The sequence below is a fragment of the Propithecus coquereli genome, unplaced genomic scaffold, assembly GCF_000956105.1.
Source record: "Propithecus coquereli isolate 6110/MARCELLA unplaced genomic scaffold, Pcoq_1.0 Scaffold134, whole genome shotgun sequence".
NCBI classification, from domain to species: Eukaryota; Metazoa; Chordata; class Mammalia; order Primates; family Indriidae; genus Propithecus; species Propithecus coquereli.
Window position 1 is genome coordinate 4,756,440 of NW_012137636.1, and position 25,799 is coordinate 4,782,238.

General features: G+C 37.5%; 1 protein-coding gene across 1 annotated transcript in view; it reads right to left on the reverse strand.

Annotated features, from left to right (window-relative positions):
- BBS9 (Bardet-Biedl syndrome 9) overlaps nt 1-25,799 on the reverse strand; it is a 501,118-nt gene that overhangs the window by 68,682 nt on the left and 406,637 nt on the right. Inside the window, exon 18 of the mRNA XM_012638756.1 lies at nt 11,771-11,953. Within this exon, the coding sequence (XP_012494210.1) occupies nt 11,771-11,953 (183 nt within the window). The remainder of the gene's footprint in view (nt 1-11,770; nt 11,954-25,799) is intronic.

The following is a 25,799-nucleotide window of genomic DNA, read 5'->3' on the forward strand; positions in this document are numbered from 1 at the left end:
AATGGCCTTCCGACACTATGGCTCCTGAAAACATAACGGTGGTCAAACTTGGTTCTGATGAGTCTGAATTGTAGCTACTCATTGCAGGGACTCATTAGTGAGGATACTGGAGCAGCCACTCCCTTTATCGAATCATAAGACACATGCGGTCGTAGACTCCTAAGTGTCCACATGTGATGGAGTCTAGGGAAAACTTCATTGACACCTAGGGCAAGAGAAGAACCATGTGAGTAAACTAAAGGCATCAACTCCTCCCCTGAAAATGCTGTATTCTTAACATTCTCAAAGAACAAGGAATGACCAAACTCAGGGAAAAAAATGCCCAAAAATACATGAAACCATTGATTTAAGTGTAAAGCAGTACAAGATCCTTTTTCTGTTTTTCTGTCCTCCCTTTAATTAGTTCGGATTTTTCAGGACCACCCAGAAGCTTGACTATTTTAAGATGTGGCTACCTATTTATTTCTTGATCAGGACCACCAATGGACATGAAAGGTCCACATACTAGATTTCTATTTCTATTTTCTTCAAATAGGATCAAAGCCTGAAGAAAAAGTATCTAGAATCGTGTTTGAAATGACTAAGCTGCACGTTGTTCAATGTTAGTTTCATTTTTCACAACAATCATGCTAACTAGCAAAACAGCACAAATCTAAGAAACTGTACAGTAATTATTTATGAAGTATTATCCATTCATTGATCCTAATTTTAAATGTCTTTGTCCACCAAATAAAACACAAGTTTGAGTCCATATAGCCACATTTGGTTCTCACAAACGACTTATCAGTGAGAGCTAAACCTAGATTTCATAACTATGTTATGCAAACTGCCAGATAAAAAATGAAAGCAGTAGAGACTCAACCTTCATTACTTCTCACAGTTTATATGTGGCTTTCTCTTCAAAAAGCAACAACTGGTTATATTTTTCCTATTTATAGTATATGACATGTGCTTCTGGTCAAGGACGCCTACTTCAAGATGGAAAGTCAAGGCCTTGCCTTTTTCTATAACTTCCTGCCCCTGATTCGACCACTCGCAAATTCCCTCTTAATAAAAAAAGACTATAATTCTTTTCCCCTGTGCTTATAAATATGCTACACCAACTCTAGGACATTTCCCCCCCCACATTTTAGCATCACTGAAGTGTCTTATACTCAGTGGTATCTAAACAACTGCTGACTTCCAGGCTCAGGTGATTCTGTAGTTGTTTTTGCCTGTGTATCCACGGCCTTTCTTTTAGCTATTTATATCATGTCACGTGCACTGACTTGTGTGCAACGTTCATATTCCCCTTGTTGAATTCATTTGCATTTGATATATCCTTTAAAATTATACTATGACTTGTCATTGGACAAAAACGTTATTGCGTGCATAGAAAGGCATGGAAATAAAGCAGTTGGAAGTATAAAGTTGAAATTATAGAAGTGAACATACATGACCAAAGAATGACAGCAACTCTGAATTTTCTCACAAAGCTAAAGCTAAGTTAAAGTTGTCCAGGATGTAAGATAAGAAAATACCCACAGATAGAAGAAACTGTATTATGCTTTGTTACTGAGATACACACACACAGATTACTATACTATGTCAAGCAATACAACTAAAGTCAGGAAAAGTTGGCAAATCCCTGGAATAGATTTGCTTTGATTAATATATCATGTAGAACTATTGTTAAAGCATTAAACATCAATTTGCCTAAAATTTCCTGCTGACTTGGGACAGAAGCTGTTTACCTTCAGTCAACAACACATAATGCTACTGTGGGGGAAAATGAAGCTTTGAGCTTAGTCAAAAAGGAAAATCTTCAGAATGGATATCAGAGGCTCAGAAAAAAATGTCATGAAGGCAACAGTGACACACTCATAAGAAATGCTGTATGACAATGTTCTTTGTGGCACATAGGACAATGTATGTGGAAAAATACAGACAGCAATGACCTGTAGTTTAAAGGTGAATGTGAAGAAGTTTCAGGAATACCTTAATCAATTTATGTTGCTTATATATTTCTTCTTACTCAGGCACAAGAATAAAATATGATAAAAATTCACATCTAAATAACTCTAAAAGAGCTCTTCCAATAATTATTTAAAAAATCTTAAGTTGGGTGGGTGCAGTGGCTCATGCTGGTAATCCCAGCACTTTGGGAGACGGAGATTAGAGGATCATTTGAGCCCAGGAGTTCAAGATCAGCCTGAGCAACATAGCAAGACCCCATCTCTTAAAAAAAAAATTAGCTGGGTGTGGTGGTGCATGCCCATAGTCCCAGCTACTTGGGAGGCTAAGGCAGGAGGATCACTTAAGGCCAGGAATTTGAGGCTACAGTGAGCTATGATAGTGCCATTGCACTCCAGCCTGGTGACAGAGCATGATAAAAAAAATACTGTGTCAGAGTTAAATTGGCAGTTTTTTCCTAATTGGTCCACAAAATAATGCCATAACTTATAGTGGATATGACCAATTCTTAGATGACTGTCACATGCCAAGGACAGTATTTAGCACTTTATATATATTATCTCTCTTAGTCCTCACAAAACCTTAAGAGGTATATACAGAGTATCCTCAGGAAACCTGCACATGTTTGAAAAGTAGTTTTCAAATGAGGTCATACATGTAATACAGTTTCTAAAAACAGGGTTTAGCACCTCTGTAGTATTATTATTTTGGTCTTCCAAATGACATAGATAACTAACCACTAAAACTCTGAATCTGAAATGATGGTGAAGATACCCCAAGGTGCGTGGTCTAGTTCACTGAGACCACTGTTTAGGCGATGTTATTTTCAGTTATTTTGTGTAAACAATATAGTTTGGGTATATACATTTGGATATCCTATTGAAGAAAACATTATACATATTTTTTCATTCAGTCTTTATTGTGTTACAGTGATCATTTATAGTTGGCCATAACCAAATCTAATGAAGGCTAGATTCTGTAGTTAAAGAAAAAAAAAAGGTACAGAAGAGGATACACCTGAAATGCAGGAAGAAATTCCCTGTGTGACAGCTCCCAGCATAACCCCAGGAAAGGCAGTGAGCCTGTGGGTCTGAGTGCCTCTGAATCAGCTGATTCCTCACTCTGTGCAGACTGTTTTCTATCTAACTCTGGTCATGCCTTCATGAGGAAGGCAGGGGAGAGCCAAGTTCACTAAATGTCTTAATCTCATGTTCCTCCTCTGTACCATTTGTTTACTTGTTCAGTAAGGATGTAAAAAGAAAGCAACCTGATATCACAGCTGAATGGCCATTCTCACTTCTCTTCAAAGCAGAACCAGTTTCCGAAGTGTAGTCTAGTTCACCAATGTACAGATAAAAAACCAACGCTCAGTGAGTTCTACAACTTGGCTAAGGACACAAAGCTAGTTACGTACTTGTTCAAAAAGGGATTTGAACCCCAGTCTGACATAATATTCTATTGAATTGATATACGACAGTTTACATTTTACAACTATTAGCATATTTTTTAGGTTGCTTTCAGTATTTTATAATTCTGAATATAAACATTATGGTACCAAATGGATTTTAGTTTACTATTTTTAGTGCATTAACTTAGATTACTAGTGCCAAGTACAGGATTAGTTTTATGACCCATATTTTCCTAGAGGACTCTTTGGAAAGACCGTATCAGAAATAGGTGGGTGGGTCTATTTCACTATATGTCTGTTCGCACCATTTATTACCAAATTTGTCTAAATCAATATAGGTGAAGTATACCTAACAGTTGCTTTCACTGGCATATATTCACCACTGGTAAGACTGAAAATTTTTGTATTTACTAATTTGAATTATGAATTATTCACTATTTGAATTATGGAGATATGTGAATCAACATATGAATGAATATATATTTGTGGTGGTCTGGCTATTAATCTATCTATATCTTTTAACATCTGTACAGGACAGACCAAGTTTTACTCTTATATAGAAATGTAAAATATTTGAGTTAGCTTGGAAAAAAGGGGGGGTACAAATTGGAGGTATTTTGCTTCCTTTTCAAAAAATGATAAAAACTACACAGTTGTCGTAAAAGTGTCTATAATTATGTGAGACATTCTGAAGATAAATGGAGTATCAAGCAACTCACAGATAAATACTTGTATACCAGTAGATGCTTAATTGCTTGGATTCTGTGGGGATGTGGAAGAATCTGTCCTTACATTTATTAAAATATAAGACAAGCACATATGACAAGTTTAGAGTATATAATAAGAGCTAAATTGCATCATATCCCCAAGTGAAATTCACAAGAGAATGGAAGCCAGAATAAATAGGGAGGAAATGAACATTGATCTGCCTCTTTAGGGTAGATGGAGGGGGAAACAGAGGACAATTTTAAGTGAAGAAAAAAGCACTCTTAGCTCTGGCTTGATGGAAAGAAGTTGTGTACCCATGGAAACTCAGCTTACCAGAATGGAGTGGGAAAGCTGGGGAGTCACAGAAAGTGAGTTTCAGAAATGAGATACGGTGGAGCCAAGTGACTGGAAGTCCTAAATGGCTGGCACTGGAGTTCACACTGAACACGGGGGCCAAAAGAGCCATGGAAAGTGTGTAAGCAGGCGTGTGACAGGAGGGCAGTGGCCTGTGAGTCCAGCAGAGACACACAGGGCACACCAATGCAGAGACACAGGCAGAAAGGCTACTTCAGATGCCACCACAGAAAGCAAGGTGGAAACACAAGGGCCGAAGCCAAGGGGCTTTCCCAGAAACATTTCCAAATGAACAACAGCAGGCCAGAGTGACGGACTAACCACGGAGATCCAGAGAGACACAGGGCCACATGTGGTCACAGCAGCATAGAGGGCATGCTGGTTTTAAAGGACAGAAAGTCACCGATTTCCATGTGTATGTTTTTAAAAGAATGTAATGTCACAGAAATGCCAATATCATCTCTTTGTAATTAGTAGACTCAAAGTAGGTTGAGTAAAGAAATCTTAAGAAAATTGAATTAATGTAAACATACTTCCAGCCAGAAATCAAATTGGTAAGTATCATGAGGATGATGATAATTGTTATTTTCCTCACTATGGTTGTTTGAATTTAATTATTACATTATTTATATTTAAATCCTACCCTATGTCACAAAGGATTTGAGAGGGTATAGAGTGAAAGTGATACTTCAATTAATTCTTTATTCATTTTATTTAGTCTCCTTATTTTTCAATGCATAAATAACATCAAATGTGCCCATTAAAGCACTGTTTTGTATTTGCTGTAAACAAAGTTTTTATAATTACATATCACAACTTCTGCACTATATTCTACTCGGCTCCTATTCTATACTATATTTATAGTATTTCAATGATTTCAGTTTTTAAAACAGCAATAAAGTCATTGGAAAGGCTTTGAGTTTTGTTATATTCAACTCTGGTGAGGCAGAATATTATACAATTAAATAACACTAGTTATATCTAACTAGCAACAACACAGGGTATGTGGCTATTATGAACACGAAACTAATTCTTTTATGTTTATCTTGCTGGCTAAGATCATGGGAATTACTCAAATATTTACTTTCTGCACTATGTTCCCATAGACAGTTATAATTGGGATGATACTTTAACCGTCATAAAGGCAGACTTAATACGGACACCAGACTTCCTCCTTTTGTTTGCCTTGTAAGAAGAAGTCATTAATAATGGTCATGATTAGCCATCATTGTCATCACTCAATCCAGACAGCAGGCACAATGGCCCTTACATCAAATCTGACCTGTGACGTAGAAGTGTTTAAACCCGGTAAGTGAGCCTTGATAAGTCCCTCCACACAATAGGATTTCCTATTAATAAACATCTATTTTCTCACGTGAACCATGTGGAACATTTTAAAAATAAGTTTCTTTTTCCATATCAGTTTGTAAAAGGAATAATCAATCAAATAACAAGGCTAAAGCTCCAAGTCGCCTTCCCTCATTGATGTAAATTTCCATCCTAACTTTCCCAGAATTTTAAAGTTCAATACTAGGGAAGGTAACTATTAAACCCTTAAGAACACAATAAAGCTTTTCTTTTTCAAATAGTAGATAATATCTACTAAATACATTGAATGCATTTTGAAAGAAAAGAAAAATTCAGGCATAATGCTATGCAATGTGCCAGTATTCCTTCCAACTCTAAGATTCTATGTAATCATGTTCCCAAACCAGTGCACAGTTGCTATTTTTATTAGAGATTCCTCTGGAGTCAGGTGAACACAGATGAACACTAGAACAGAAGTCTGACACAGTCCATTTGGAAATATCAATACTGCTTCTCATTGCTCTCTTGGCATCTGCTGGACGAAGAATCTCAGTCATCTAAGCTGTTTACTAGGGTAATGAGAAGCAGATCTGTACAGAGATCAGGAAGAGCAAAGAGGATTCATCTACATACCAATTCCAAGTGACAGTGACAACATAGAATGCTGTATTCAAAAGGATTCCAAGGCCATACACAGGCTCAACAGGAAAGAATTCAAGATGGTTACAATGTCTACCAAGGCCATATGATGGGGGAGCATCAGCACATGTGTCAGTTCTTGCCTCCCCTTCATGTAGACGCATAAATCTTCCCAGAGAAGTTTCTTGTTCCTAGGAGAGTGTCTGGTTATTGCAAAAATGACCAGGATTACCCTAAGATACCAGAAACAGGGGCTGCTAATGCAAACACCATGGCATAACTTAACATCAATATCCTACCCTACTTTCATTAACTGTTAAAATATGCTGAAGTGGTTAACCCAACTCATAAAACCCTTTTTCTCTTAATGATCAATAGCGCTATACAATGGAACTTTCTGCAATGGGAAATGTCCTATATCTAGGCTATCCAGTGTGGTAGCCACTCATCACGTGTAGCTACTGAGCAGTTGAAATATAGCCAGTGAGATTTTAATTTTAACTTTATTTCACTTTCTTTAAATTTCATGTGGCAAGTGGCTACCATATTAGGCAGTACGGGATTAGAATGTTGGCTTGCAATGTTGAAGTAAATCCACAAAGGGTGGGTTCTAAGTCTGTTTTGTTTACCGAGGTATGCTGTGTGACCAGAGCACTGCCTAACACATAGTGGGTGCTCAATAAATATTCACTGAATAAGTAAATGACTGGATAAAAGATTTGTCCCATTAGGCCAATCCTCAGGTATGTATGGTTTTACAGCTTTTGACTTCTATGCAGCATCATTAGAGGAAGATGTGATGAAATATCACAATTAAACATTCTCTCAGACTCAAACCAGTAACACAGCCTTCACTGACCTTAGTAGACATAGTACTTTCCATAGAACTTCAAGTAGATGGTCAATAGGAACATATTTAAATTCTGCATTAAGAGTTCAGATACTTTGAAATATCCTCAGTCCCTAACCTGAAAGGTATGAAAACAATTCATTTTAAAATTGCCCTATCAGATACTCTGATGGAACATTATTTTGGGCAATACTTCCTCATCATCAGAGGAAGATGGTACGGACAATACCAGATTACTAAATCCACCGATGGAACTGAGTTTAAGAGCTCTTTTTGGAGACACCAAATAGAATGTCTAATGTGTTTCTTAAAGTGAAAAGGGGTATCCCCACAAAAACACATCTGGCATATATAACTTTCAGCACCTTAAAAAAAATTACACATAATAGTCTGCAATACCAGCATTTATTAACCCAAAAATAGTATTGAGAAGTGACAAAAATGGAAAAGCATTACTAAAAAGACAGATCAAAGACAACAATGATGAATTCTGTTCCAAATATGATGGTATTTTAAACAAAATACTGATAATATAGTGTGAAGAACATTGCTTTCCATTAGCAATAGTAAATTCTAAATATGTTTGCTTTGTGAACCTGATGCCATTAGGGAGAAAATATTCCAAAGATGACTATTGCATTTAGCCTGCCTTTCGACACACGCCATCTAAACAACAACACAACAATCCATTATGCGTAGTAGTTTGAAATGTAAATAAAACATCTCCTGAGCACTTTCTTCTAACTCTCAATACTTGTGGGGACATCTGACCTTGAGCTGAGAGTCTCTTCTGAAAATGTTGTCCACATGTCTAAAGTTCTCCCCCTCACACATGTACTCCGCCATCCACCCTCAACCAAACCATCTAAATTACATTCAGATTTTTGTGGTATCATAATAACTTCAATATGGGATATATTTTCAACATTCTGGTAAGAGACTCCTTTCTTCCCCGCCTCACCCTCCTTCCAAGTTATTTCAGGTTTGCATATTTCATTTTCACATCTCAGTGGGATACCCATCACATAACATTTATTTGTGAGGTCTAAAGGCATAATGTGAGGGATTGTGAACTAGCATGTCAAAACCACATACTGTATGCGTATGTCTTAAAGAATGAAAAAGGATTCCTTTTTTCTCAAGACTTATAAGCTGTCTCAACAGTATAAGTCCAAAGTGAATACCACAACCTAATTAAAGATGAAGAGCATAACAAGCATTATTAAAATGTCTTTTTTGATTCATTCTTCTCCAAGTTATGTTTTTATCAAACGTCTTGTCTCATTAATGACTCCAATAGACATAAGAAGTACACACACCTAATGTTATCAAACTCAGAAGAGAACTGAAAGAATTTTCCTCTACATGTTTTGGGACATATGACAGTAGAGAATGCAGAGACAGGGTAGAAAGGGGCGGTGAGAAGAGGCTAAGTCCCTTCACCTGCCTACAGGGATGAACATATTTGTATACTTCCAGACAAATAAGGCTGTTTTTAAGATCTTTTGAGTAGGAAATGCCACAATCTCTCCTGTGTTCCTATATTTAGAAGCTTTATTTCTAGTAAGTTCTTCCTTTGAGTCTAACCAGGCTTTAGGCTCAGCTTCATGAGCATTTAAGCTGTACAGCTGCACAGGGCCCTGGGCTCAGAAGGACTCTCCCTCATACCCATGCCTGCTTTTATGTTTTGTTGTCACCATCTTGAAATTCTTAACAATTTTATCTTTGAACTTGTGTTTAGTAAGTGAAGTCTGATGGGACAATGAAGCATGTGCATGAGAAGGGAGGATATGTGCCATATGTGTGCCCCCTCTCTCCTTCTGCCCCATTCACATGCAGCCCCACAGGCTCAGAATTCCTGTGGCCCATGATGAGTGGGGGTTCAGGGAGACTCAAAGCAAGTACAAGGAAAGCGTGTTACATCCAGACTGATTAAGCAGGGACACGGACAGCCTTGGGAGGCTTTCCATTACAACCAGAACTCATTTTGAATGAAGAAAGAAGCCAACAGAACTCAAAGTAACACAAATAACTAAGGAAGGGCATTATAACCTTTCTTACTCCTGTTACTTCCCCTGTATTATCCAATCACTTACACTAAAAATGATAAAATAGAAGGAAAGGAGAAGACAGAGTGACACAGAGTTCCTTTTCCTTTCAGTCCTTCCTTCCTCATCAATAAGCTGAAGGTAGAGAGCACTGGAAAATGGGGACATATCAAGAAGTGAAATAAAAACAATTAAGTCTTGTGCAGCAATTCCATAGTTTGGTAAGAACAAAATACATGTGTATATACAAGCTATGAAATACAAATTGTGTAATGTTGTTGATTCCACATATGAGCTTAACGCTCTCATACTTGTATTTCAAAGTGGCACTGCACATTATAAAGATCAATGGTAAACTACATACTAACAATTTAAATTTTGAATTTTTCTTTACTGAGAACAACATAAAATAGCAAATAAAAAACACCATGATCCCAGGCATGGGCATGAAAACCCCAGACATTGCCATGAAAAAAAAATATTATATAATTAAAATATTTTTTTAAAAGAAATTTAAAAAAAGCACATGACAAGTCAAGAGAAACAGACTGTGGGGAAAAAAAGCTTTGTTTTTAGTAGCTGTTTTAATAGAACTTTAGCACCTATTCCCCTACTTTTTGAACAAGGCATCTGCATTTTCGTTTTGTACTGGGCCCTGCAAATTCTGTGGCTGGCCCTAACCTTCCTCCTCCTCATGCTACAGATCGCATCTATTGTATCTGTTCTGCTGGGTTACCACTTGTTAGTTTTCACCCTCTTCTCCATTCATCCACCCAACAAATATTCACTGTGCTATGCTCAGGCATTGTGCTAGGTGCTGAGGATATAAAAAGGAATAAGATATTATTCTTGCCGTCTAGTGTTAGTTGTGGAGATGGACAAATAACCATGAAAAGGTAATAATACCTACTTTCCATGACTTCAGTGAGAAATATAAATAATATACATAAAATGTACAAACCACTTCCAATAATGATTGCTAACCTTCAGCATTCTACCCAATTACCTCATTTAATTCCAATTACAACTTACTGGGTAGGTCCTATTATTGTTTCCATCTTAACAGCTACAGAAGCAGAGATTTAGAACAGTTAAGAAACTACACCACAGTGATTTTGTCATTAAGTGGTAGAACCAGGAACTGAAGCTATGTACGCCTTTTCTGAGTCCATAAGTGATAGCCATCATTCTTATTAATATGCCCCTTAACATAATCCTAACCATTCTTTATTTTCTAGTGTTGCAGTTGTGTCTTCATTTCTAGTTTCTCAAAGGCCAATTTTAGTTGTAATTTTATCAATCTCCTTATATTATTTATCACTAAAAAATATCCATTCTAAATTTTTTCCAATTTATTTATTAGTATTTTGTGTAGGACATAAAATATAGCTTCTCTTTTTTTCAAAAAATCTGACAATCCTTTGACCCAGTTGTAAAAGATTCAATTCAGCTGATAAAACTTATGATTCTCAAAATTATGTTCATGACGTTGTTCATTAAAATTCAGGTAGACTGACTTGGGCCTTGGCTTTACTGCCCACTAGTTTTAGAAAAGTACTTAATTCTCAAAGCCTAAATTTTCCCATATGTAACATCGGCATGAACACGGTATCTTAACTATCATATAGGGTCATGTTTAAGATTGAATGAGATAATTCTTACGAAACACTTAAAATAGCATCTGGTACCTAACAAACACTCAAAAACATGTTAGTTTTAATACTTTTATTTTTAGTACTCTGTACTCAAATGGATTTCAAATGATTTTCTCTTGAAATGTTTTCCTCCATTACAAAAAACTAAGTTCAAGTGTCTCTAATTACTCAGACATATACTATTTCTTTGTAAATTAAGGCACACAAAAAATCCCCCAGAATGGCACCTGATGGTCATATATACATCTACAATTCAAGGGATCTGAGATGTTTTTACTTATATAATCCTTCACTGAATACTCCAAATACCATCCTCATTTCTTTTTTCATTCCGAACTACCTATTCTAGGGTCGACAGTAAGAGTTTTAAAACTACATATAAATAACTCTATAAATGTAAGGATCCCATCATTTTGAGCAAGGCTATCTCAGTTCTCTCTAACCTTTGAAGTGACACTTAAATTTAAGGAGGTTGTGCAAATTAAAATGGCCAGAGTGTTTTCTCTGGAGGAAAAGGAAAGGATTAGCTAATCTGAAGGTTACTGTCGTCACTCAGGCCGCCAAACGACTGTTTCCCTGGCTTCTAAGTGATTGAAGAACACATAAAACATAGCCTGGATACCACATAAAAATAGACTATATACCTATTTTTAAAATAGCTTTAGAAAAAAGACCTTCGTTTGACATTTTTATTATGGTTTAAAGAAAAGGAAAACAGCATTTTTGTAAAAAAATCAAGCCCTCATTTGATACCTTAGAAAAACATGATAGCTATGTGATATCTTCTTAAAAGCAAATTTTTTTCATTAATGCTGGCTGTTCCCACTGCAGGCTTGTGAGTCCTTACCAATTCTTGAGTGTCTTCCTGCAGTGGCAGAAATGCTGCTTCCAGAATAGCAGTCTGGTCAGCACTGAGCTTCTGCCACAGCCCAATCAGCAGAATCACCAAATGAGTGGCACTTTTCAGCCTGTTGAATGACTGGAACAGATTGTCTTGGTTTTCCTCTAGTGCATCTGCTAGAGCTATTACCTGTAGAAATTACAAACTTCGGTTAGGGACAATTTCAGAATTCTTGAGCCCTCAACAAATTACATTTGGCACACTTTTGTTTTTCTTTAAAACATCTTGACGAACTTTGTCTTCCATAAACACAAGCTATATTGAGTAGTAAAAGAGTTATCATTCATCTGCTCACTTCCTTCTTTTAAAAAATGCTCAGAGTAATTCCAAATCCATATGGCCAGGAGATGAAAATATCCACGGAATCAGTTTAGTGGGGACATTGTTCAGTGTCTGCTTCACCGTCAATGGACCTTCTTCAATATATGGAAATATAAGTAACCTCTAATAAAGTTATCACAGTCTTTATTATTAGCCAGAAAGATTGATCAATATTCTTATCAAAATAATAGCATTTGCCTTGTAGTTCAAAATAATAACTTCATTATACCTTTTTCAGAAAATAACTGTCCTCCTCTGATATTAGTTTTTTTATGTTACCATAGTATTGGGATATCCGATATTTCTTATTATATCTAAAAAGTAGATAATGTTCAAACATTTGATCAGTTGAGGAATGCCATTTTTAACACAAATGTGAGGCACCAGCCCACAGGGACCTGAAAGAAAAAAAAAGTTCAGGGTGTGTTACCTTTACAATGCCAAATCTGCTTAGGATAAAATTGGCAGGAGTGAATAGAATTGGCTTTTTTTTTCATCCTTTTGAATAATCCTGTGGAAAAAAGAACTAAAGCAACAATTGGATGGAACATCCAAGACTTCCCATTGGTGTTTTGTTTTATTTTAATGTCTTGGTGAATTGTGTGCTCATTAAAAGTAATGAACTGACTGCCCCAGAAGCTCGAGGCATCTGACAGTCCCCTGAACAGGAACAGCAAATGACAGGGCAATGTGAGCTCCTTTCTACAAGCCCCCACCAGCTTGAGGGACGAGAGCTGAGAGGAGTTTCGGAAGTCTGCTGCAGATAATCCATTTGGTGATATTTCATGGTTTATTGACACAGGCCCAAAGGGCTTCTTAAAAAGTCATCATTCAAATGAGTAGAGTGTATAGCTATGTGGTCTCCCAAATATCATGTGGGGAGAGGGGCCGTAGGGGAACAGTCCTCAGCGTGTTTGGGAGACACTGAAAAAGAGATACAGGTTAGGGAAAGACAGAGCACTGAAGGTCCTTGTCTGAAAACGCTGGGATGACCAGGATTCTTTGCCACTTGGCTGAGGGCCTGTGGGAGTCATCGAAGGCAATCACAATTCACATCGGGCTCTATAGGGAGTCATGGGAGTTTGAACCAAGACCAGTATTACATGAAGTGCATTGCTTACTATGTGCCTAGTTCTGCGCTACTTTCCATTAGTGTTCAAAAGAAGTACACAATATTCTTATAGCCTACAATGATATTACAGCTTGTTGGAAAAAACCCCATATATATACAACCAATTAGTAGAAAGAAACATTACTATTAATATAATAATGTCCTAATTGTGCAGAACAGAAAGTAAATGTGAAAGAAGTTAGCAAAGGGAGGGATTATTGTGGGCCAGAGTTAATATCCCTGGGGCCTCTTTTACTCAAATGGAGCTTGGAACTCATCCCTTCCCCATTACTTCAAGAAGTCCCCTCGAAGAGGGAGAAAGGCCACTTTTCCTTAAACCAAAACACCTGGAATCATGTGGTTCACCCCACCCTCACCATGATTACAACTGACTCCTGTTAAAGTCTAAGTTTATACTCTTTTTCTTCTTGTGAATGTTACCAATTAAGCCTCATTGTGGGGCCATAATATGACATAGATGCTTATTGTCAAAAACTCCAAATCATACAAAGATCAAGGTCATAAACACCTAGTGAGTGCCAGGTATGTATAAGAATTTGCAGGAAGCACTGTAGGGAATTCAATGTAGACAGATCTAATCTCCACCTTCAAAGAGTTCATAATAGAGAAAGGAAAATAGGTCAAGGAGGTAAATATTGTCCACATAATAAGGAAGACCCTGTAGATCAGCAGTCCTCCAACATTTTTGGCATCAGAGACCGGTTTCATGGAAGACAATTTTTGCACAGACTTTGGGGAGGAGTGGTTTTGGAATGATTCAACCATATTACGTTTATTGTGCAGTCAAACCTCTCTGCTAATGATAATCCGTATTTGCGGTCACTCCCCAGAGCTAGCATCACCGCCTCAGCTCCACCTCAGATCATCAGGTATTGGATTCTCATAAGGATCACACAACCTAGATCCCCCTCACGCGCAGTTTACAGTAGGGTTCACACTCCTATGAGAATCTAATGCCAACGCTAATCTGACAGGAGGCGGAGCTTCTGCAGTGATGTGAGCGATGGGAAATGGCTGTAAATACAGGTGAAGTAGTGGGGGTGGGGTTGGAGGGGTTGGGTACCACAGCTATAGACTGCAAAGGAGAATTCCATTAACATTATGATTATTATGTTAATGACAATCCTCCATCTATCTAAACATAGACTGCATGCCAGGCATTCTGCTCTGTGCCATAGAGGTATCAGTGCCTTCAATCTTCACACCTCCAGTGCGACTTGGTATTATCTCTTTCAAAGATAGAACTCTGAGGCTCAGCAAATCCAAAGAATTTGCCCAGGACTGTACACAGGGCACGCAAACTGTGCCCAACCCTAGAAAGGCTTTGTGCTTGGTTTAATGTCTTGTTGTCCCTGCCTTGAAATTCTGAATAATTTTATTTTTGAACTTGCGTTTTGTGAGTGAAGTTGATGGGACAAGGGAGCATGCACATGAACAGAGGACTTACGTGCATTTGCTTATATGGGTTAAATGCTCTTATACTTGCATTTAAAACTGGCATTGACAATATAAAGATTAATGGTAAAATTCATGCTAATAATTTAAAATTTAAATTTTAAGTAATTTTTCTTTACTTGGAAAGATATTAAATAAGAAATAAAAAACACCATCAGAGGTTGTGAAAGAGAGATCACTGAAGAAAGGAAAAAGCTTTATATTTCAGTATCTGATTTAATAGCCCTTTCCTCCTGCCTTTGGAACAAGGGCCCTTCATTTTCATTTTGCACTGGGATCTGCAAATTAAGTAGCCAGCCTGACCATACACCTAGTAAATGATAGAACACAATTCAAACTTTGGAAACTGTCTCACTCCAAAGCCTGCCTGAGACCTTAAGCACTTTGTAGGTTCAGAGATGGGCACACTACTGCTAGCTGAGTGTGGAGGACTTTAGGAAGGAAGAGGTGGAGGAAGAAGCAGCTGGCTTGGTTATCTCTTCCCACATTAGGAGAAAGAAGCTATTCAATGTTCAGGAATTTTGTAAGCCAGTTGTTAAACACAGCTATTACTAAACATTAAATTACATAAACTTAACACTAAATAAGTTACATTAAAAACAAAGGTAATAAACACTTAACACTCATTACTCTTGAGGTTATTTATGCCTACTGTGTCTGTATGTGGGAAAGACTTTGCAATTAGCTACTCCTGTCCATTTCTTCCCAACTTTGCATTCAGAGATCTCATATTGATAGCTTGAAATTGGCCATAGTGGAAGCATTTACAACTTGGAAATCAACAAATATTACAAAAAGTCAGGATTCCTTCCCTTCCCCTCCTCCCCAGAGAGCCTGTTGTTAAATGTTTACCAGCAGGCCAGTAAGAAAAGGTACCTGAAATGCATCCTAAAGAATAGATATTGGATAAAGGGGCTTTAAAAGTGAAGGAAACAACTTGAGCAAAGCATTAAAGCAGAAAAGTAGAGGCTGTCTGTTCGGGGAAGAGCAAACATTCCAGTTCAGGAACAGTATTTACCGAGACTAAAAAGGTAAGCGGGGCAACTGTTGTAGAGGGGCCTGAATGTCAGGGTGAAGAGCATGCACTTAACGCTGCGGGCACTGGGGAGCCACTGAATATTGTGAGTATGGGCGTTACTGATGGAGACTGTACTCTAAGCAGCGATCGGACCATGATAAATATTTGGGGCATTTGCTGGACTTAAATGAAGCTTTTATGCACGTTCCTCACTATCAAGGGAAAATTCTCACTAAGTGTAACACCATGTCAGTTCATGGACCCACCCAACTTGCTAAACACAGCTGTGGTGGAAGAATTACTTCTCAGTGAGATAGCAGCCCAGCCGCAGGATCTTTCCTGAGCAAGGCCCAAAATACATCAGTCCAGGAGAAGAAGCATTTCTCTAAGTCTCAGTCTCATTGGATAGATTTCTGTGCCATTGTGGAAAGAGTCTGCTATCCCCAAATGGTCACAGAAATTGGAAAGAAATGGGATAAACAATTTCTTATGTAAATTACACCCAAGGAAAATCTTCCTGACCTACTGGCCAGCATGAAATACTAAACAGATCTCCATGTTCTCAATTTAGTTTTACACGTAACAGCCAAGTTTACTTTGTTCTCCATGAGAGCCAAATGAATTTAGCAGAATTAACATAGTAAAAAGGGCTGGAAAAACTAGAACCATCAAGATTCAGATCTGTGTGACCAAGGCCTAAAAGATCTCACAGCTCACCTGAACTGAGAAATGAGGCCAACCAGCTGATAGGACTTAAATTTGAGGAGCAGTGATTTTTCAGGGCTCATCACTGGCTGAGCAAGATGTGTGTTCTCTAGTGTTCAACAGAAGTACAGAAAAGGAGGAGTTTAGGAAACAATAAATGCTAACGATTTCAAGCATAATGTGTTGATGGCCTTTGTTTTGTTTTTTCAAATTGAAGGTTTCCAAATAAAATGGAGACCCCAAAGGACAACTCTGTCCAACCACCATATCAGTTGATGCCAAAGTAATGAGGCAGAGGCCCAGGGAGCTGCTTGTAGGAAAACGCTCAACTCATAAAGTGAGTGTGAAATTAATCCCAAATACTTCCAGCTGCCAAGATAGGCTCTAAAATTGGTTACAGGAAAGTAGCAGCAGCAACAGCAGAGTAGACATGAATCATACTATGTGAACACTCACATGTCCAATTTCTTCACCTAACGTTACCATCGAATCTGCCTCCAAATCTCATGTGTGGCACATGGAACTCCCCTACGTTGTTGTTTAGTTGTCATTTACTGAGGCCTGACTGTGGGACAGACACTGTGCACAGGGGTGTTACACCCAGATTATCATTTGATCCTCATGACAACCCTCTGAGACAGGAATTGTTGACCCCTTCTGCCCCACTCCCTGCTGAGGAAACAGAAGCTTAGAGCCATTCGAGCATGTTGTCTGCGGTCATGAATGAGGGCAGAGAACGGCCAGGATTCCAATCCTGTTCTGTGCCAATACACACATGTATACAGGCGGCCCCATAAAATAATCCAGTGGATTTTTATCTTGATAATTAAGCAAAGATACTAAGGGAAAACACTACTAATATATCACATCCATGACAGGCATATGTACTTCAGTTAAGCTTTTGCATTGTTGGGGCTTTTAACATAAGGTCAACTCAAATGGGTTGGTTTCTGCCCAAAGTTACAGTATAAAGAAAATGAGTTCATAATTTGTAAGGATGGGAAGTTAGCATACTAAGTATTTTTCTCTTAACAAAGGGAATTTTATTATGTTCTATATAGTCCAAAAATATGAAGATTTTAGAAAACAGCTATTTTCTAGGGCTACTCCTTTAGTGAAGCTACTTTTTAAAGTATGATTTAGTATGATACCAGAGTGTGATAAAGATGATTCACTTATTTTCTATAAATCTCACATTACAATGTCTTCGGTGGTCTGAGCAAGTTGATGTTCTATAATATTAATCGTGAACATTTATTGAGGGCTTTCCAGGAGCCAGGCACTGCACTAACCTCTTTACAGGGATTATCTCATTGAATTCTGAAATCAATTCCATTAAGTAGATACTATTATTGTTCCCATTTTAAAAATAAGGAAAGAGAATTATATAAAGGGTCAAAGAGTTAGTAAGCAGCAGAGCCAGAATTCATAGCCAAGCAATCTGACCCAAGAAACACCATCATGAAGCACTGCCTGCATTAATTTTCTGCCTGCACATCAGTCGCATCACAGGCAATACGTGGAGCAAATTCTATCAGGGGCTCCCCAATGGGAGGTTTCAGCTTTGCTGACCTTCCAATACCCCATGTGAATCAAGATAGGTTTATTTTAATAAAAGGCCGGCATGGACCAATGAATGAAAAAAATGGAGTTCCTGTGATATGGATGAATTTATACATACCCTAGGGAAGAATGCAATAGGCTGTGCTGAAACAGGCAATGGTGTGGGAGCCGAGGAGACAGGACTTCTAGTTCTGGCTTTGCTACCAAGTAGCTTTATGTCAGTGTTCAATTTCCCTACCTTTCCTGGGCTCTTGTTTCATCTTTAAAATGTGAGAAACATGATCTCTGACATCCAACACAGCTGTAAGTGTCTGATTCAAAAACTTTTAAATTACTTATGAGTGATTTGTTGTTTTAAGCTATCCATGCTACTTCTTCCCCTCTATTTGCACACATACTAGGCTTCTTATTTAATGTTTGTTTCCTTGGGATTTTTATCTATAAAAGTATGAATATTTTCCTTTGGCTAATTCATAGGATTATGAGAATTAAATAGAGGGGTAAAAAGATGGACAATAACAAGCGTTGGCAAGGATGTGGAGAAACTGGAACCCTCACACATTGCTAGTGGGAACGTAATATGGTACAGCTGCTTTGGAAAAGTTACAACGTTAAACATAGAGTTACCATATGACCCAGTAATGCCACTTGTAGGTTTGTGCCCAAGAGAAATGAAGATGTATGTCCACTTAAAAACTTGTTTATGAATATTATAGTAGTATTATTCATAATAGCCAAAAAGTAGAAACAACTGAAATGTCCATTAATTGATAAATGGATAAATAAAATGTGGCATATCCATATAATGGAATATTATTCAGCCACAAAAAATGAAGTACTTATACATGCTACGACATGGATGAATCTTGAAAAGATGCTAAGTGAAAGAAGCCCATCACAAAACCACATATTGTAAGATTTCATTTATATGAAATGCCTAGAATAGGCAAATCTATAAATAGAAAGTAGATTAGTAGTTGCTTAGGGCTGGGGGTGGGTGGTAGATAGGAGGGAATGGGAAGTGACAGCTAATAGATGTGGGGTTTCCTTTAGGGGGGATGAAATGTTCTACGATTGTGGTAAGGGCGGCACAACCCTGTGAATACACTAAAAATCATTGAATTATATACTTTAAATTGGTGAATCATATATATGTAAATTATATTTGAATAAAGCTGTTAAAATAATAAGACAATAAAAAGTACTTTGAAAGTATAATTCATGTCAGGTAGGTAAATTATCACGAATAAAGGCACCTTTATTTAGGAAACAATTTTGATAAATTAATGGCTATATCATATTGCAACTAGGGCTTACTGAGCTTAAGGATGATAGAATCATGTGTGACTTTGGAGTCAATGAGATTTAAGTATGAATACTGGTAATGCTACTCACTAGCTGTACAACCATTGACTATTTAGTTCTCTCACATAGAAAATAATAATAAAACCTAGTTAATATCCCTTCTATTCATTTCTAATTTGTTTGACTCCTGGTTACTGTTTCTTAATACTCCCTATAGTTTCGGGCTCATTTCAATTTAGTAACGTCAGGCAAATTCTCCTTTTTCTATTGGATTAAAAATGACAATGAAAACAAAGACCCTTCTGTTGGTACTTGCAGCACACTACCAACTACTACCTCCCAAAATGAGGCAGAGCAGCTGATCACCCCTCTGTTCCCTGATCCTCACTCTGTGGTCACTTAATGAGATAGTGCTCATTTTGTAGCCAAGTTTAATCAAGTTTCAAAATAAAATATCACGAGACCCTGTGTCAAATGTATTACTAAAACCTATGTAAGTTATACATGTTAGAGTCCCTTTATCCACTCCTTTAGCAATTCTATTAAAACATACACACACAGACACACAACTTTGGCTGGTATGACTTGTTTTCTAGACATTCTCTGAGACTTGTTACTCAGGGAACCAGACATTGTTTGGTTTTCTTTTATACATTATTGAAAATGCTAGAGAAAATTTGGTGATTTAAATAAAATGTTTCTAAAGTACACTATGAAAAAGCACAGAGAAAATAAAACTCATACTCAAAATCCCAGAAAATTCCAGTGTAAAAAGAGTAACTGATAAGACCCCAATATGCCCACAATTTTCCAATACACATTGGGTGTCCCACAATGCTGGATGAATTGTTCAACCTCAAAGTCAATCCACCTAAAAATCCAGTGCAACTGGGAGCCACACTAAAACTGCCTCTTAAATGCTAGACACTGAATCAGACACTGTCAGGCTCCCAATTTGAATGGAACCCAAGTGATGTCACATGGAAACAACAGACCTACCTCAATATATCTGTCATCTACTTAAAAAAAAAAAAACTGCTCCAGTTCACCTTTCGCCAGAGCTGCCTAACACCAAGCTACAGACAGCTCTAATGACTGCTGAAATGAATTTATTCTTCAGATGGTAGCCCTCTGGTTAGAAAGACATGCATTCAGTCTAGGAGAGATTTGGAAGCAGGTAAGAAATAGGGCATACTTCCCTCTCAACGATGTTATTTGTGATGGCATTTGCTGCATACTCCAACATGGCAAAGGCCTTAAAATAAGGAAAATGAAAGAAGTTACCAGGTCTAAAAACTTTTACTTTGGCTGAAAAGATCCAATCTGTATCCAAAAGAATTGTTCTTTTACCAAAAGCAATGAAATAAGGTTCAAAATGAAAAAGAAACAGCATGGAGATGGCTTAAAGGCCAGACAAGCATGTAAGAAGTGTTTGGGTAGCAAGCTCACAACTAATTAATTCATTACCTATGTGCATTCATTACCCACATGCTGAAGCTTTGGCTAGATAAAAGAGAACCCTGGGGTTTTTATTTTGAAGGCATACCAAAAATCTAATTCTTAGCTATTTTTGCTACCATGTTGTTTTGTATAAATAGGATAGTGGAGTGGATTACATTCTATCGTACTTCACATGAAAAGAAAACCTAAGATTCCCCTTCAGCATGCATTTAGCTTAAATTTTTAAACCAAACCCAGGATTAGAATACATTTTCAACCATTGTACCATTTGGGATAGCTATTAAGACAACAGGAAAAGTATACCCATTCAGTAAAAAACTTCAGTCGCAAAAATTATTTGTCTTCATAAAGAGACCTGCTAATTGGCTACATCACCTGATGCTTTAGAACACCAAGGTATGATCACGTGACTCCTAGAAGTCACAGTGATTTTTCTGATCCAGGATTATGACTTTCTCTGACACCAATCCACACTTGCAAAATGCTTGAGTATTCTCATAAAACTGGTTTTAGAAAAACAAATTATTCCTGAGAAATTTCATTATACTATATACTGTAGAACTCTTTTTTTCCTTTTTAATGTTTGCCCGGAAGAATATAAAAGGTAGGCAGAGCTAGAATATAGACTTTGGCTGGGACTTTTAAATATATATATCATTGATACCTAAAAAGGTTAAATGAGAGAGACAATAAATCATTTACAAGTGACACAGAGACAAATTTTGCTATTTCTGCAAAGTTTATTCACCAAATAGACATGTAACTTAATCAGCTGAAAGGAAACTAACTCCAATGCTTGGCTCATATAAAGCTAAAAATACAACTGATCTCAAGCCTGATTACTATTTTTACCTTTTTTCCCCCCTGGCTGACCAGATTTTTACCCCTTTGCATAAAATTATCTACCTGTAGCCAAGTGAAACCCCAATTTAAAAAATAATAATTAATGGAATCAAGTTGTAAAAAGAAGAATGAATGTTCTCCGGACTATGGTTACTCATTGAACAAATCGCTATTAAAGCTGGAATCTATGGTTGGCAACGTCAGAGCTCGTTTTACAAGCCCTGGAGAATGCCACAGTTATCACTCTCCAAAAACAACATCTACGAGGTCTGATCTGAATAGTTCCTAAGTTTAGAATGTTTCAGGCCACATTCTTACATGCAGACATGTCAGTAATTATGTAGCCACCCACACAGCCTTGAGTGCCATCTCCAATGAAGGGAAATGATGGATAGATGGGCAGTTGGCTGGGTGTCCTAAGAGCATTCTTTCAGCTAAGGCAACGAGTGCTAAGACACATTATTACCTGGGGTCAATTAGGGCATGCTGATGATTCACCCAAAAAGGCAAAAAGGGAGCCTGGATACTCCAACAGCACTAGTAATGCTATTGATCATTTTCTTGGTTCCAGAGTTTAAGAGGTGAAAGATCTAACATCTAGTTTTTCAGAGGGTCTGTTTCTCTTGGACATTCGTGGTTTTTACATGTTTTTGCTTTTTTAGATAAATTATATAGTTATACCACTACTATCTGGTGGTTCTTTGGCAAGACATGTACAGGCCTATATGGCTCAGACCACATGGAAATAATACAAAAGGCAGAGTAGAGCTGCCTGATTTCATATGGAGTGAAGCTAGGGTAAACTGTGGGTTATTTCTACAGTAATAGGCTGCTGGAACGTTATAATTGGAAGTGGCCTTGCTGCAGATACGTTATGCCTGATTTCTACTGTGCTGTAAACTCCTCCAGGCCAGAGACTGTTTTATTGTTTGCTGTACCCTCCTACGGTCTGTGGCTCACAGCAGGCATTCAATGCATGTTTGTAATACTGAAGTAAATTAAAAATTCTGATGACTCAGTAGCACAAGAGTGACTATTAAGATGGCAATTTACAGGAGCACTACTTGGGCAAGGGAAGTCCCTCCCTAGATTCCAGGTGAACAAGACCAAGCCCTACCATTTTAGAAAAGTTTTAGTACGCTGTGTTATTTATTGGGTCTACCATAGGTTGTAAATAACTGAACTCTAAATTCATATCTTCCACATGCATTGCATTACAATGGATTTCTGAATTCATTCAAGTCTTTACCGCTAAATTTATATTGCAAGTGTTATGAAGTCTGTACTTTAACTTAAAGTACATCATCACAGACAGGGTCATATGATGTAAGCATGTAAGTCAGTTTATACTCTAGAGCAGGTTTTCTCAACCTCCTCATTAAAGACATTTGGGGACAGATAATTCTTTGTTGTGGGGCTGCCTCAGGTACTATAGGAAGTTTAGCAGCATCCCTTACTCTACACACTAGATGCCAATAGCAACCCTCTACCACCAGCTGTGACAACCAAAACATCTGCAGACATTGCCAAATGTCTCCCTGGGGGTGAAATCACCCTGGTTAAGATCCACTGTCTAGAGTCAGTGAGTTCGTGTTCAAAACAGCTACCATTCTCATCAGAAGCAAAGCCACAAGCCAGAGAGGGCTACCACAAACACTTAAGCTACTTGTGTCTCCAGCAACACTACAGAATTTCTAATTACCATAATGAATGTCAGAAAGGGGTTTTGTTGGTGAAATCAGAACTTTGATAATCAGCATTATGGACATTAGAAATGGGTTTCTTGGCAAAATTATTAGTATTAAAGATATGTGGATTGGCTGAATATTTTTATACTTATACTTTCCTTTGCCTGAATAGGGTATATGAATTTAGCAAGACACTAATGGGATGAGGTCCAAGGCTTAAGCCTAACTAATCCTGTGTCTTGCCTTTGGGGAAGTAGATTTCTAGCTATTTGATGCCCATTATGAGAGAAAAGGATTCTGCCTTGGATTATTGTCCAATCTGCCTCGAGTGAACCCTTCCAGAAAGGTGTTGGTCTAGTACCTAAAAGCTGGGCCTTCACTCAGCCTACAGTATAGGCTGTATGAATTTTTCCATGCTTATAAATGTTTATTTAACAAATGTCTTTATGTGTGACAAAATGTGACATGAGACTTACTTTTCATTATAACTAGGGAGAAAGGTTGTGGGGAAGTAGCTTATTCTCATCTATCACAAACTTTTTGATGGCTATCATTACTTATCGAAAAGAATTTAGGAGTTGTGCATGACCAAATTGACAAAGGTAGTGTGCAACATCAAGTGTGTGCTAAGTGATGGCGATACACGTGATTTAAGAGCTGCCTACAAAGAACTAACAGTCTAACAAGAAAAATAAATGTATTAACAAAAACAACAACAGCGACTACTTGTGTGTTTAATATGTGCCAGGTGCAGTCTTGAGAACTACATGTATATTATTCCTAAACCTTTTAACAACCTCTCTAGATAATTATTTTTCTCTGATGGAGAAAACAAAGTTCAGAGAGGTTAAACGAGTTGGTCAAAATCACTCAGCAATGCCAAGATTTAAACCAGGTCTGTCTTAAACCTACAAAGCCCAAGCAGTTCCCATTGTGCCACTTTGTATGCTTAGGCACACACAAATGCATACACCTCTACCTACTTACCTACCGATGCTAGATGATAAGTGCTATACAAATGACTATCAGGTTAAGTGAATATGAGAAATACATATAAAAGAGGCCTCCCCAACCACTGACTTCCTGGGGATGAAGGGCCCACAGATTCCTCTGTTTGTCTCTCTTTTAAGTAAGCCCACATTTGAATGTTTGAATGCCTTTGGTTCAGAAAAACATTTGAGTCCTGCACATTACTCCTTATTGCTTTCCATCTACATCTGTAACTTGCCTAGCCCTGTAATCACTTAAGTTTGTAACCCCTGCAATAATCATAAATTTCAAACATAAATAAAACTACAACAGGTATGGAAAAGCAGAGATCATCCTCATCATAAATGATTAAACCAAATCTGAGCTCTGGTGGTTTGATCCTAAGGGAGTCCCTTGACCTCTTTAAGCTTCGGTTTTCTCTTCCGTAGAAGAGAAGTATATGGCATGAAGATTAAATGAAAAACAACATAAAATGTGTTTGCCATGGTGCCTACCAAATAGTAAGCATGAAATAAAGGTCAGTATCATTATTATTATTATTCATTGTTCTCTGGCTAAATAGCCAACTAACATATTCTTTATTAAAACAAGACAAACACACACAAAAAAATCATACACCTGAAGACAGTAACAACACCCCTTTTTGCCTTTTCATCTCCAGTTTATACAATCCCAATAATTTCAATATCTCTTCATCACATTTTGCACATAAGATATATACATTATTTAACAAAGTATGTAGCATAATCTTCACACCTTACTCTCTCAAAGCACCCTGTATGTTTCCCTTCTATTATACCCATCACATTTAAAGTTACCTGTTTAATACTTTTCAATTCTGTGAGGGCAGGTACTATTGTGTCTCCAGCATGTAGTATAGGGCTTAACACATAGGAAGGCTCTACAAATATCTCTTCAATTGAACTGAATTAAATCCCATCTGGTATATCCTGGAGTAGCATATTGGCTTAATATTACTATCAGAAGATTCTTTCAGAAGTAGAGTTAGTACCTAGAATATCATTGTGAAGCACAGTAAACAGTGTATTTCCTTAACTCTATAATGCTGTTTGCTTATTAGGTGTTCCTCCCTACACACACACACACACACACACACACACACACACAAATCAGGATGTGTCTTATCATCTCTGTGTGCATTTAATGTGGTGGTTTTACTTTTTACCTTCAAAAGTGATAAAATCAAAATGTGCCTTAAAATTAACACCTTAGAATCCATTAAATTTATTTTTGCTTTGTATTTTGTTTGGCATTACACTTCCCAATGCCTTCATCCAGTTTACAGAAAATAATTGTTCTAAGAATACTCCCTGGCTACCCCTTGTGGGGCATTTCTCTAATTTTCATAATGATCCCCTCATCGTCCCCCATACTTCCTGTTGGGACCACCATAGGCCAAGCATGAGTTCCTTTATATGGTCTCCACAACTAAACTGTGTGGTAGGGTTATTAGATCCGGAGGAGGCTCTGACT